We start from the raw sequence: 12,454 nt of genomic DNA on the forward strand, positions 1-12,454 counted from the left end.
GCATATCTACGCACCCAAACACAGTCTCTTTTACCAATCGGTGTGGTGCACCCTGACCAGATAGGGCGCTATTCGAAACGTAATACTAATAGTAATCCTTGCATTTGACACGGCGCCTTGTTACGTCCTCGAGACGTCTCAAAGCGCTTCTCAGAATATACAGTTCAAAATTACATTCGCATTTACACAGCGCCTTTCGCGTCGGGAGGACGTCCCAAGGCGCTGGCCGGACCCGGAGGGTAGGAGGGTGACCGAAGGCGCGGTCGAAGAGGAGGGACTTCAGACTTGCCTCGAGGGAGGCAAGGTGGGGGCGGGGAGCGAACGAGGCGAGGCGAGGCGAGGGGGGGGCTGTGGAACACAGTTCCAAAGGGGGTCGCGAAGAGGCTGAATATAACCACCACCACGACAACAACTTGCGCTTATAAAGCGCCTTCCGCTCAAGGTAGCCTCTCGGAGCGCTTGTATTGCTGAATATAAGTGGAGTGACTGTGTATTTTTCTTTCCGGCTGAAATCTACAGTGAATGGGGATTGACTTGACCAAATTTTCCCCCCCCCCCCCCCGCCCCCACCAATTTTAATTTTAGTGGTAGGTTTGTTACAGATGTAATTTGTTGTCATTGCCGTCGTGCTGTTTGCAGGGTGGTCGGCGGGATTGAAGATCGCCACAGGACCGACCTCCGTGGAGAAAGCCGTGGGCGACAGCGCGAGGCTGGAATGCACGTTCAAACTGGACGCCGGAGACTTCGGGCCCCTGGACATCGAGTGGTCGCAGACACCGCCCGACCCCACCACCACAGAGCAGATTGTGAGTGTCCGTGGAATCACGCGGAGAACATTAACGGCGCAGAAGAAGGAGGTGTATCCTGCCACAGCGCTTTGAGCCGTCTTCCACCGTGTGATGAGGGGGGGGGCTGTGTTCCCCGGGGTAGGACAGGACCGGGCAGGGGGCAAAACGTTGGGCAAGTTTCCTTACTCCACACACACACACACACACACACACACGCATACCCGCCCTGTGTTTACCGAGCAGCAAGTAGGAACCCGGTTGTTTAGTCGATCGGCGGATCGCTTTTCCGGGGGTAATAATCCCTTCCCCCCCAAAAAACTATAATAAATGGGTCGCTTCAATCCACGACCGTTTGTGGGGACACCGCTGTGCGCAATTGGCTGCCGCGTTTCGCCCACAAACCACACACGTCAGTTCGCTTGACAGTATATTCTGTAACGCGCTTTGAGGTGACTCGAAGACGTGATAAGACACTGTATCAAATGCACAGGTTATTATTATTATTATTATTTATTATTATTATTATTATTATATAGCGCCCCTTACACAGGGTAGTGTTCTAGGGCGCATCCCCAAGGCGGTGCATTGCAGACCGTAACAATTCTCTGCGTAAAAAAACGTCTCCTTATCTCCTCGCCGGTTCTTTTGCCAATTAGCTTGAATCTATGTCCCCCGGTTACTGACCCACCTGCCAGCTTAGTTAGTTAGTCAGTCAGTCAGTCAGTCCGTTAGTTAGTTAGTCGAGTGTTGTGAGCATTTACACGGTCAATTCACTCGACAGTGCATCACGTGAAGCGCTTTGAGACGTCTCGATCACGCGATAATCCGCTGGTATGGAAGGCAGGGGTTGCTGTTGTTATCGATCGGTCACAGTAATCTGTTCCAACAGATCATTTATTACTCTGCCGATCGAGTCTTTGATGACAACCTGCCGCCTGAAATGAGAGGACGGGTGCATTTCAGCTCCACTGACCCCAAGACCGGAGATGGGTCCCTCAACTTCACCAACCTGAAGCCCTCCGACAACGCCCTGTATCACTGCAAAATCAAAAAAGCCCCAGGTCTGGGCAGCAAGAAGATCAAACTGGACGTCTTAGGTAAAGGGCTTGACATGGTAGTGTTAGGATGGCACTTCCCTCTCACCCTCTCTCTCTCTCTCTCTCTCTCTTTTCCCCCCCCTCCCTTTCCCCCCCCTCCCTCTCTCCCTCCCCCACTCTCTCTCTTTCCCTTTCTCTCTCCCTCCCTCTCACTATCTCTCTCCCCCATCCCACTTTCCCTCTTCTCTCTTTTCTCCTCTCTCTCCCTCACTCTCTCTCTCTCCCTCCCTCTCTTTCCCTTTCTCTCTACCTCCTTCCCTCTTTCTCTCCCTCTCTCTCCCCCTCTCATCCCCTCCTTCCCTCCCTCCTTCTTTCCCACTTCTCTCTTTTATTCTCTCTCTCTTTCTCCCTCACTCGCTCCCTTCCCTCTTCGACTGCGCTCACGGCCACCTCCCCTTTCTCCCTTCCTCGACTTCCAACACTGCCGTTGTACAGCTCTTCGAGACTCCTTCACATGTAACGCACGCACGCAAAGTATTATATTTTTGCTCGCAGCGTACAATGGGTTGCCCTCTATCTTCGACAGGCCACGGTTTAGACTGGGGGTGAGTGGGTGAGGGGGTGTATGGGGGCAGCGCGCAGTGGGGGTGGGGTGGGGAGAGACGAAGCCTGGTATTTTAAACCGCACGACGTCCTGCGCCCAGCTTCTTTGGGAACGTTCCTCCTGCCGTGAAAGGCGCGATACACATGCAATTCGTCGTGTATTTTCCGTCCTCTCAGCGAAGCCTTCAATCCCGAGATGTCACGTGGACACGAGTCAGGAGGTCGGGAAGGACGTAGCGATGAAATGCTCGTCGGAGGAGGGGACCGCACCCATCAGCTACACGTGGTCAAAGCTTGGACACGGTCAATCCCTCCCTCCAAAGGCAACTTCAGGTGTGTGTGTGAGTGTGTGTGTGCGAGTGTGTGTGTGTGAACTGGCTTTCGAGTTTGAAAGCCATTTCGCTGATAGTCCGGGCGAATAACGGTGAAGGCTGACTTGACGTGGCCTTGAAGCTAAGACCATGAGAAGCTTAAACAGAGGCTGTAACAATGCGAGTGGTTGAGTGGTTTGTGGGTGTGTGGTTGGTCCATGTATATGGTTGGTGTGTGCGAGGTTCGTGTGTGTGTGTGGGTGGTGTGCGTGTGTGTGATTGGTGTGTGCGCGGTTGATGTGTGGGTGGTGGTGTGTGTGGGGGAGGGGGTGGGTTGTGTGTGGTGTGTGCATGTGTGGTTAGTGTGTGTGGTGTATGTTGTGTGGTGGTGTGTGTGTGTGGGGGGGGGGGATGTGTGTGTTTATGAGGGTGGGGGAGAGAGACAGGCACAAACAACAAACATGTGCGCACACACATCCAGAGTCTCTCCATTGCCAAATACATTGAAATTGAGGCAGAAATTCCATTCCACGTGTGTGTATGGGGAGACTACAGAAGCTGAGACTGTTCTCCTTAGAGCAGAGAAGTTTAAGGGGAGATTTACTAGAGGTGTTCCGCTGGCCGGTGGGTTGGTAACCAGAGGACGTAGATTCAAGATAATTGGCAAAAGAGCTGGAAGGGAGACGAGGAGAATTTTGTTTACGCAACGAGTTGTGACAGCCCACAAAACGCACAGTCACTGCACTTCACGGTGTGTTCTGTGAAGCGCCTTGAGACGTCTCGAAGACGTGAAAAGGTCCTGTGTCAAATGCAAGGATTATTATTGTTACCGTCTGGAACGCACGGCCTGAAAGAGGTGGTGGAAACGGATTCGATAACAACTTTCCAAAGGGAATTACTCGATAGGTACACGAAAAGGAAACATTTGCAAGCTTATGGGGGAGAGAGTGGGGATTAATTTGGACAGCTCTTCCACAGAGCCGGCACGGGCACGGTAGACCGAATGGCCTCCTTCTGCGCTGTATAATTCTATGATTTCAGTGCGAATAGGGTGTGTGTTGTTTTTTAAGATATTTTATAAGGTTTGCGCCCAGTACATAAAGATTACACAGTCGGTGGGGTCAGGGCTTTGCAGGGCTCTGGTCAGGCTGCACCCTGTACAGTTCTGGTCACCGTGACACCGTGGCCTCGCTCCCAGGTACTAGAGACGGAGCAGAGCAGTGAGGATGATCCTCAGTGTTCGAGGTTCTGCGCTGTGAGGAATGAAGAGAAAAGCTGAGGCTGTCACAAGCTGAGTCATAGATTCTGGTGTGTTTATACTTGTGTTTGCCCAGCCGGGGGTCTGACACACACGAAACCCATCGCCGTTGCTTAAGAGTCTCCAAACCAAGCTGAGAATTCCATGCCATCCCACCAACACATGGAAATCCCAGAGATAGGCTGTTGGAATGGAATACTCTCTCTCTCTCTCTCTCTCTCTCCCTGGAGAGAGGGATGCATTCCTGTTTACCTAATTCCGGAGAGTATCAGGCATGAGTTGTCAAGAGCCAAGGTTTGGGGGGGACCTCAGAGTGTGCGTTGGGGTAACTGCTGTAGTCTAACCGGCTAAAACCGCATAGTTTTCCTCTTCGACCATGTCATCGGCCACCCCCCATCACACAGAGGATACAGTTCAAGATCCTGGTCCTCACCTTCAAAGCCCTCCATGGTTTTGCTCCCCTCTACCTCTCCGACCTCCTAAACCATCCTGCTCCCTCCCTCTGCTCAGCGGGTTCCCGCCTGCTTCATGTCCCCCGCCTCGCTCGCCCCCCTATTGGCGGGCGGGCATTCCGCCACTCTGCCCCCACCCTCTGGAACTCCTAACCGCAGTCCTCCACCTCGCCCCCTCCCTTGCCACCTTCAAGACCCATCTCAAGACCCTCCTCTGCAACCGCGTTTCGATCTCCCTGCTTTCCCCCTCCTGCCGTTCACCCTCCCCGATCCCAACCCCCAGCTCGGGTCCAAAACTCTGCCCAGAGCCTCGGGACGTCCTCCCGACGTGAAAGGCGCTTTACAAATGTCATTTTGTTGTTGTTGTTGATATCTGGTTTATAACTTAATCGAGTAACAGAGTGATATTGTTTTCTATAAACTTCGGAATTTTACACGCACCAAAGAACGTACTCTCACTTAGAGGAAATCCTTTTAATAAAGGTCACCTTAGTCCAGCGACCTCGAGCGGCTGCTGAAAACAGGCTCGACTCTTAATGCTTTCTCAGTCTCTCGCTCTATTCCCATACAGATATCAGCACCGGAACTCTGCTGGTGAAAAATGCCACACAGGCTTACTCAGGGGACTATTTGTGTGTGGCTCAGAACAGGGTTGGCAAAGCGCAATGCATCGTGAAGTTGTCAGTGTATCCTCGTGAGTATGGCAAATACATTTTCAGTTCAACAAGCGTCGTCCCCTATCCCCCACCTCTCCCCCCCCCCACCACCCTCCACTTCGGCCGAGTTTGTTCCCATGTTAAAGTGGAGTCCTCTAATGTGTTGGTTAGAGAGCTCGCCGTGCGAGCGAGAGGACCCAGGTTTGATTCCCGGGCGGAGAGAAACCTTAGGCAAGTTTCCTTACTCCACACACACACACCTCATAGCTTGCCATTGATATTGCTGTCTGGCAAGCTTTCCCACTAGCTAGGACCACCCTACCTACCCCTTAGGACTTTGGGTTGCGGGGTTAACAGGAGCTGAGTGGGAGGATTCCCTGCCCCCAGTGACCAAACTTGAGAGTCCCATGTTTCCCGTCTATACTGTGGAAATCCCAGGGATAGATTGTTGGGATGGGTGTGTGGGTTGGATGTGTGGGATGCACTCTCTCCCCGATGGGAACGCCTCCTGGTTACCTAATTCCGTTATTGTATTGACAGTGGGGGGCTGCTGTTGAGCACTGCGATACTAACCTTCGCCTCTTGATCTGATTATCTGTAGCCTCCAACACCGCCGGTAAAATAGCCGGAGCCATCATCGGCGTGATCTTGGCCTTGCTGATAATCGCCATCATCGTCTGGTGTATCCTGCGGAAACGGAAGGAGAAGAAGTTCGAGAAGGAGGTGTCCCATGAGATCAGGTAACGTTCTTGTGTGACAATTTCTTTTTCTCTCTGGGCGAAGAAGTATAATAATATTCATAATAATCCTCGCTATTTGACATATTTATCAGGCCTTCGAGAGGTCTCAGAGCGCTTCACGGAATATAATATAATATAATCCTTGCCTTTGATATAGCGCTTTTCACATCTTCTCGATGTTTCAAAACGCTTCACAGAATATACTGTAAAGTGTAGTGACTGTGTATTTTGTGGGCAAAACGAGGCAGCCAATTACCCACAGCAGCGTCCCCGCAAACAGTCGTTTCTTTTTTCAAAAAATCTTGAAGGGATTATTAGCCCCCGGAAAAGTGATCCGTCCTCCGACTCAACTACCGGTTCCTAAATAAAGATTTAAGCCAGTGTGGAGAGCCCCGTGACCTGTTGAGTGAAATGAAAAGCTTTAGGAGGAAGGCAGAGGGCTGGAGGTAGAGTCTTCCAAATTTCGGGGCGTCAGTGGCTGAAAATGCGGAGGAAATGCGTGGGGGGGGACTAGCAGCCAGCCGAGCGGAGGCAGCGAGTAGTAGGTTGTGGAGTGGGCAAAAAGCAGGTCGGAGAGGTAGGGAGGTGCCAGGGCCTGAGGGGATTTGAAGACGAGTGAGAGGATCTCGAAATCGATCCGTTCTGTGATAGGGAGCCAGTGGGGTGGCCGGCGAGGACTGGCGTGATGGGGGTTTAGAGTGGGTGAGTATACGGGCGGTGGAGCTGGGCAGACGGGCGAGGAAGGCATTGAAATAGTCGAGGCGGGAGGTGACGAAGGCGTGGACCAGAGTTTCGGCTACGTTGGGTGTGAGGTCGGAGGCGGGCAATATAAACGCAATTGCCGTTACAAACATAAACGCGAGTTGTTGCTGTTGTAACTTGTGGTGAGAAATGGTGCCCCCGAGTGGTATCTTGTGGAGTCCTGTAGCTCAGCGGTTAGAGCGCTCGCCTCGCAAGCGAGAGGACCCGGGTTCGATTCCCGAGCAGGGCGAAAAGTTGAGCAAGTTTCCTTACTCCGCACACACACACACACATACACGGTCCTCTGTTTACCCAGCAGGAGGAACCCGGTTGTTAGTCGATTGGCGGATCGCTTTTCTGAGGTGTTAGGTTTCTGGGGAGAACTACCGGATTACCTTAGCCAAAAGATCGAGTTGACAATCCCAATATGGGTGGTAAAGAAGGTTTCATTGTGACATTTGTAGAATCAGTCGTATACACAACACATAAGTCGTAATTAACAGAACCAAAACGATATCATCGGTCCCAGCATCGCGGGCGGCCCCTTGAAGTCACCAGGTCATCCCGAGTTCTGCTGAGAGGTATTAGCTTGGCGAGCTTCCTTTATACCCTGAGATAAAAATGTTAATGCCTGTTGTTCCACTAAGCCCCTCCGTATTCAACTTCTCTTTCTTCTCTCCAGTTCTTGTTAAATCGTAAAACTTTTCTATCTTATCTCGATGTTCCTGTTAGATCACTCAGTTGAGTCAGGGTACCCTGCAGACCAGCTGTGCACGCCTTGCGAGTTAAATCACAAACCGGTGTCACGTACCAACTCGTTAACCTCTTTTAAGTGGAGTCCTGCAGCTCAGTGGTTAGAGCACTCGCCCTTGCAAGCAGGAGACTTGGGTTCAATTCCAGGCAAAGGGCGAAACCTTGGGCAAGTTTCTTACTCCACCCACACGCCAAAACAAATAATCTCTCCAAAACAAAACAATAATAAGTTGGTCATTTTCAATCCACGACTGTTTGTGGGACACTCTAAGCGCAATTGGCTGCCACATTTCTCCCACAAATATACAGTCAATTCACTTTATTCTGTGAAGCGCTTTGAGACGTCGAGAAAACGTGAAAAGCGCTATATCAAATGCAAGGATTATTATTATTATTATCCCCGCTAGCCCACAAAATGTATATGTTTTGTAAAATACAGTTAAATCGCTATATTCTAACAGAGGGTACTAATATCTTCAAAATAATAATAATAATAATTTGGGCGCTCAATCCACGACTGTTTATGGGGACGCTGTTGTGCGCAATTGGTTGTCGCATTTCGCCCACAAAAATACACAGTCATTAGAGTTAACTGTGATGCGCTTTGAGACGTCTCAAAGACGTGATAAGGCGCTACATCAAATGCAAGGATTATTATTATTGTTATTATTATTATCTCTTCCTTCCTTCTCACCCAGAGAGGATGTTCCTCCCCCGAAGAGTCGAGTCTCCACAGCCCGCAGCTACACAGTGGACAGCCATCGTTCCTCGCTGGGCTCCATGTCTCCCTCGAACATGGAGGTGTACAAGCCTCACTACGACAGGTTGGCCACGGAGGACATGGAGAGGCCACCCAGCCACAGCCCTAGCCACAACCCCAGCCGCAACCCCAGCCTCAACCCCAACCTGTTGGCTGGGTACAAGGTAGCTGTTCCGAGCCTGAATCGGATGGGCGCCATTCCAGTCATGATCCCAGCACAAAACCGGGACGGTTACATTGTGTAAATCGCAGCCCAGCGTCTCGTGAAATGTTTTATATATATATACACACACACACGTGCACACACGCATTATACACACATGATGCCACGGGACTTTTAAATTAAGAGTCAACTGTGTTAGGCTGTCTGCCAAACCAGTACTCGACACTGCTGTACGTGGAATACAAGCACACACGCACACACACGCATACGCACCACATACACACACCATGCACTGTTACATTCTGTTTAAGCTCCTCATGGCCTTAGCTTCAACGTTACATCAGCCAGCCTTAACCGTTGTTTGTCAGGAATATCAGAGAAATGGCTTCCAAACTAGCAAGCCAGTTCACTTTCCCCCCACCCCACCCCACCCCATCCTCGCCCCCATTCCCTCTCGCTCTCTTCTCCCAACACCCGCCCCAAAACATAACACTACAGCAAACCAGCTTCAGATTCGAAGCTGGATATGTGAATTTTCTGTTATTCTGCCTTGACCTTAAATTTTTTTAAGCGATTTCTTGAGCAATTTCAGGCTCTCCGACTTTATTATTGATATAATACAACTATTCAGAAAAAGTTAAATGTGAAAAAATTCGTACATATATTATTTATGATACATATATTATATGTAGCGCCCTGGGATATCTTTCCGACGTGAAGGGCGCTACGTATGATTGTTGTTGTGGTAAAAGTATATACACAGGGTGACAAAAAAGTCGTGATAACTACCCTATTGCCTAAAATCAAACAAAACTAGCATCATTCCTTTAAGACTTACCAGCTGTACCCGTTGCAGCTTCGCTTGCGACCAAAGGATCCAATATGGAATGTAGATTTCAGTGATGATGGGCCCCATCTGATTCCTAGTCTCTGCCTGGATCGTAGTTGAACGCAGCTAAATGGATTGACCTCTGCTGCCGGGCTTCGTTTTGCCGTGTTCTTGCAGTCCTTTTTGCGTCGAAGTCCAACCGTGCTGTTCTTTCTTCTTCAGTATCATTTGATCGGCCTTCTCTCTTTCGTCTGGCGTTTTTATTTGACCTTGAAAGGCTTGATCTTCGCTTCTTAGGCATCTTTATCCCTTAAGATTAAGAAAATGTGCCATTGGGAGGACTCAGTGGGAGGTCTCAGTGAGAGGACTGCTGTGGGAGGTCTCCTGGTTGAGAGGACTCCTGGTTGAGAGGACTCCTGGTTGAGAGGATTCCTGGTTGAGAGGACTCCTGTTGGGAGGATTCCTGTAGTGAAGACTCCTTGTTGGGAGGACTGCCTTGTTGGAGTGCATACATGTGCGATGAGCTTGTTTAGGTTATAGCTCATCAACGATAGGAAATCCCCCAAACAAAATATGCCCACGACACTCCCCCATGCGAGACCTTTCCGATAATAGAAGTCACGTCTCTACATCAATCGTTTTTTGTGTTATTGGCAGACAGACAGACAGACAGAGAGACAATTTGTCTTTATTAGTATAGATTAGATATTTTAATGGTATCACAACTTCTTGGTCACCCTGAATATATATATATATACATATGTATGAATTTTTCAGATTTAACTTTTTTTTGGATGCGTTTTCAAGACGTTTTCGAAGATGTCTTTTGTTCCCCTTCCACTAGATGTCACTATCGCACTTGTGTTTCCAACAGGCAGTGTTGACATCTACTGGTGGGATTGAGGTGTTGTACCCTAAGGTGCAGTTCTTTCGCAAAGAGGGGAGTTAATAACGGATTTTTTTTAAGCTAAAAGCACTCTCAACGACTTGGAATTTTTTTAAAAAAAAATCTCCTTTTATTTACACACACACAAACAAACAACACCCACCCCCTACCCAGATCCCTGACAATCCCTTCCCCAAGAACGAGTGATTTCTCTCTTCCCGCAACCACTCAGCTCCACCATGTCCTGGGCTTGTCAGTAGCTTGCAAAATGCTAGCTGTTCGTTCAGCTTCGGGACCCTTTTGGCCGCTTAACAAAGCGCTCAAGGCATTGGAGCCCAACGTGAGGTGGTGGGTGGTTCCAGCAGAGGATAGGACAGGCTCGGCGGGGAGATGCAAGAAACTGCTGAGCGCTCAATCCATCAATGTTCAAGCTAATTTCCTCTTGAGGACTTCCAGCATGGGAGGGAGGGAGGGAGGGAGGGAGGGAGGGGAAAGGAACCCCCATAATGGGAGGGCGAGAGAAAGGCAATGTATGATCAAAACGTACTAAAGCTCGTGTGGTTCATGTGATGTTGTTTGCCTTGTTTGGATAAGGTCTTCTCAATAACTCACGTTACTTCACTGTGATGCACTCCTGTGTGTGTGTGTGTGTGTGTGTGTGTGTATGCGTGCCTAGCATAATGCGAAGGAGATCTTGGTGTTTGTGACTACAGGGTGACCAAAAATGTCGTGATATCTACCCTATTATCTAAAAAAAACCCAAATATCATCATCTCTTTTAAGACCTATTAGCCATTGATTGTAACGGTATCGTGACTTTTTTTGGTCACCCCGTACAAGAGCTTGACTTGCATTTCCAGTCAACTTATGGGATGAGCGGTGGTGGGGTAAGTTGGGAGAGATATTGGGCAATTTGGAGTGGGGGAAACCTACCAAAATGGCTACATGTGGTCACTCGTTGTCTCTCTTAGTGAGTTGAATCCTACACAGTGGTGAATCAGTGAGGTATTACTGTGTGCGCGAGCAATGTATCGTATCCTTGTTTCTGTGTTGCAGTGAGTAGGTAATTGTGTTTGACATTGAACTTTTTTTTGGGAGGGGGGAGTTGCATAATACTTTTTTGGGGGCTGGGGGGTGGAGGGGCTGTTGGTAGGACAGATGCTATCCCGCATTCTCTTTCCCCCTTCCCCACCTCATGTCGGGTCCTGTGTTTGAAGTCTTTACGTCCTTCGTGTTTCCCGTGTTCCTATGTTTCCTACGAGGCACACTGTTTGAGATGGCTTGTGTTGACGTGATGGAGGGTGGGTGGATGGGGTGGGCGGGGGGGGTGGGGAAGGAGGTAATCACGAGTCAGCGTATCAATTGCCGCCAGGCTGGAGATATCGGGGATGGTTTTAGAGAAGGGTGATCCAACAGGCATCTGGCCCGAGACCATTTTCAACTTCGGATCCCTCCCTCCCTCCCTTCTCTCCCTCCCTCCCTTCTCTCCCTTCTCTCCCTCCCTCCCTTCTCTCCCTCCCTCCCTTCTCTCCCTTCTCTCCCTCCCTCCCTTCTCTCCCTCCCTCCCTTCTCTCCTTCCCTCCCTTCTCTCCCTTCCTTTGTTATATTCTTTTTCCCTCCCCCTTCCCCCATCCCACCAGTTGCCTCGCTTCCCCCAAACTTTTGTTTATTTTGTGTCTTGCCCCCTGCCCCCCCCCCCCCCCCCCCCCCACACCGCTCCTGTTTGGGTTTGCAGTGTATAGACCAGCAAGGGAAGTTCTTTCGGGTTAAGTCGGGGTCTGCGAGTTAGTCACGTGCTGTGTTGAGCTGGGAAAGGTGATTGGAGAGGGTGATGAGTTGGGGAGAAGGGAGAAAAGGCCACGGATGGAATTGTTGAAATTCCTAACATTCCCAGATCAGCTCTGGCATGTGTAAAAGTTCTCACCTCTCCCTCCCTTCCAACCCCCCCCCCACACTCCCCCCTCTCTATCTCTCTCTCGCTCTATCTCTACCTCTTCCTCACTCTCTATCTCTCCCTCCCTCTCTGTCTCAGTCTCTGTCCCTCCCCTCCCCTCTCTGTCTCTATCTCTCACTCTGGCCGTTACGAACTGGTTCCTTGCTCGATCAAGTGATTAATCGGTGGCTGTGAAACCTTCCTCCTGATTTTTTAAGACAGTTGGTTGAGTTTAGTGTAGTTTAGTTTGATGGCAGGACCGATCGCTCAAAGTCTTTCATCCTCTCTGACCTCCTGAACCAATAGTGTGTGGGGGGGGAGAGGAGAGGGGGAGAGAGAAGAAGAGGAGAGAGTGGGGGAGAGGCGTCAGAAGCTTTGGAAGGGTTACATCCGGAGCCATCTTTACGCCTGTTAATTTGCGCTTTGAGTAAAAGCTGACGGGGACGGGATGTTGGTGTGAGATGGCCCTCAGCGCCCAGCACGAGGAGGGGATATTTCCTCAGGGTGGATGGGACAGGATTGGGGTGGGGGAGGGAGAGGGAGA

General features: G+C 50.2%; 1 protein-coding gene and 1 non-coding gene across 2 annotated transcripts; both read left to right on the forward strand.

Annotated features, from left to right (window-relative positions):
* Positions 1-611: 611 nt before the first annotated feature.
* On the forward strand, positions 612-9,361 carry cxadr (CXADR Ig-like cell adhesion molecule; the record flags this gene model as incomplete). The annotated part of the gene is made up of 6 exons (XM_042333985.1): positions 612-806; positions 1,678-1,885; positions 2,606-2,761; positions 5,021-5,143; positions 5,707-5,845; positions 8,038-9,361. Coding segments are annotated over 6 exons (1,128 nt in total), but the record flags the coding sequence as incomplete, so codon positions are not given.
* trnaa-cgc lies at positions 6,764-6,837 on the forward strand. The gene has a single exon. It is a non-coding gene; the product is annotated as a tRNA-Ala (tRNA).
* Positions 9,362-12,454: the final 3,093 nt, after the last annotated feature.

Source organism: Callorhinchus milii, unplaced genomic scaffold (assembly GCF_018977255.1).
Source record: "Callorhinchus milii isolate IMCB2004 unplaced genomic scaffold, IMCB_Cmil_1.0 Scaffold4, whole genome shotgun sequence".
Classification (NCBI taxonomy): Eukaryota; Metazoa; Chordata; class Chondrichthyes; order Chimaeriformes; family Callorhinchidae; genus Callorhinchus; species Callorhinchus milii.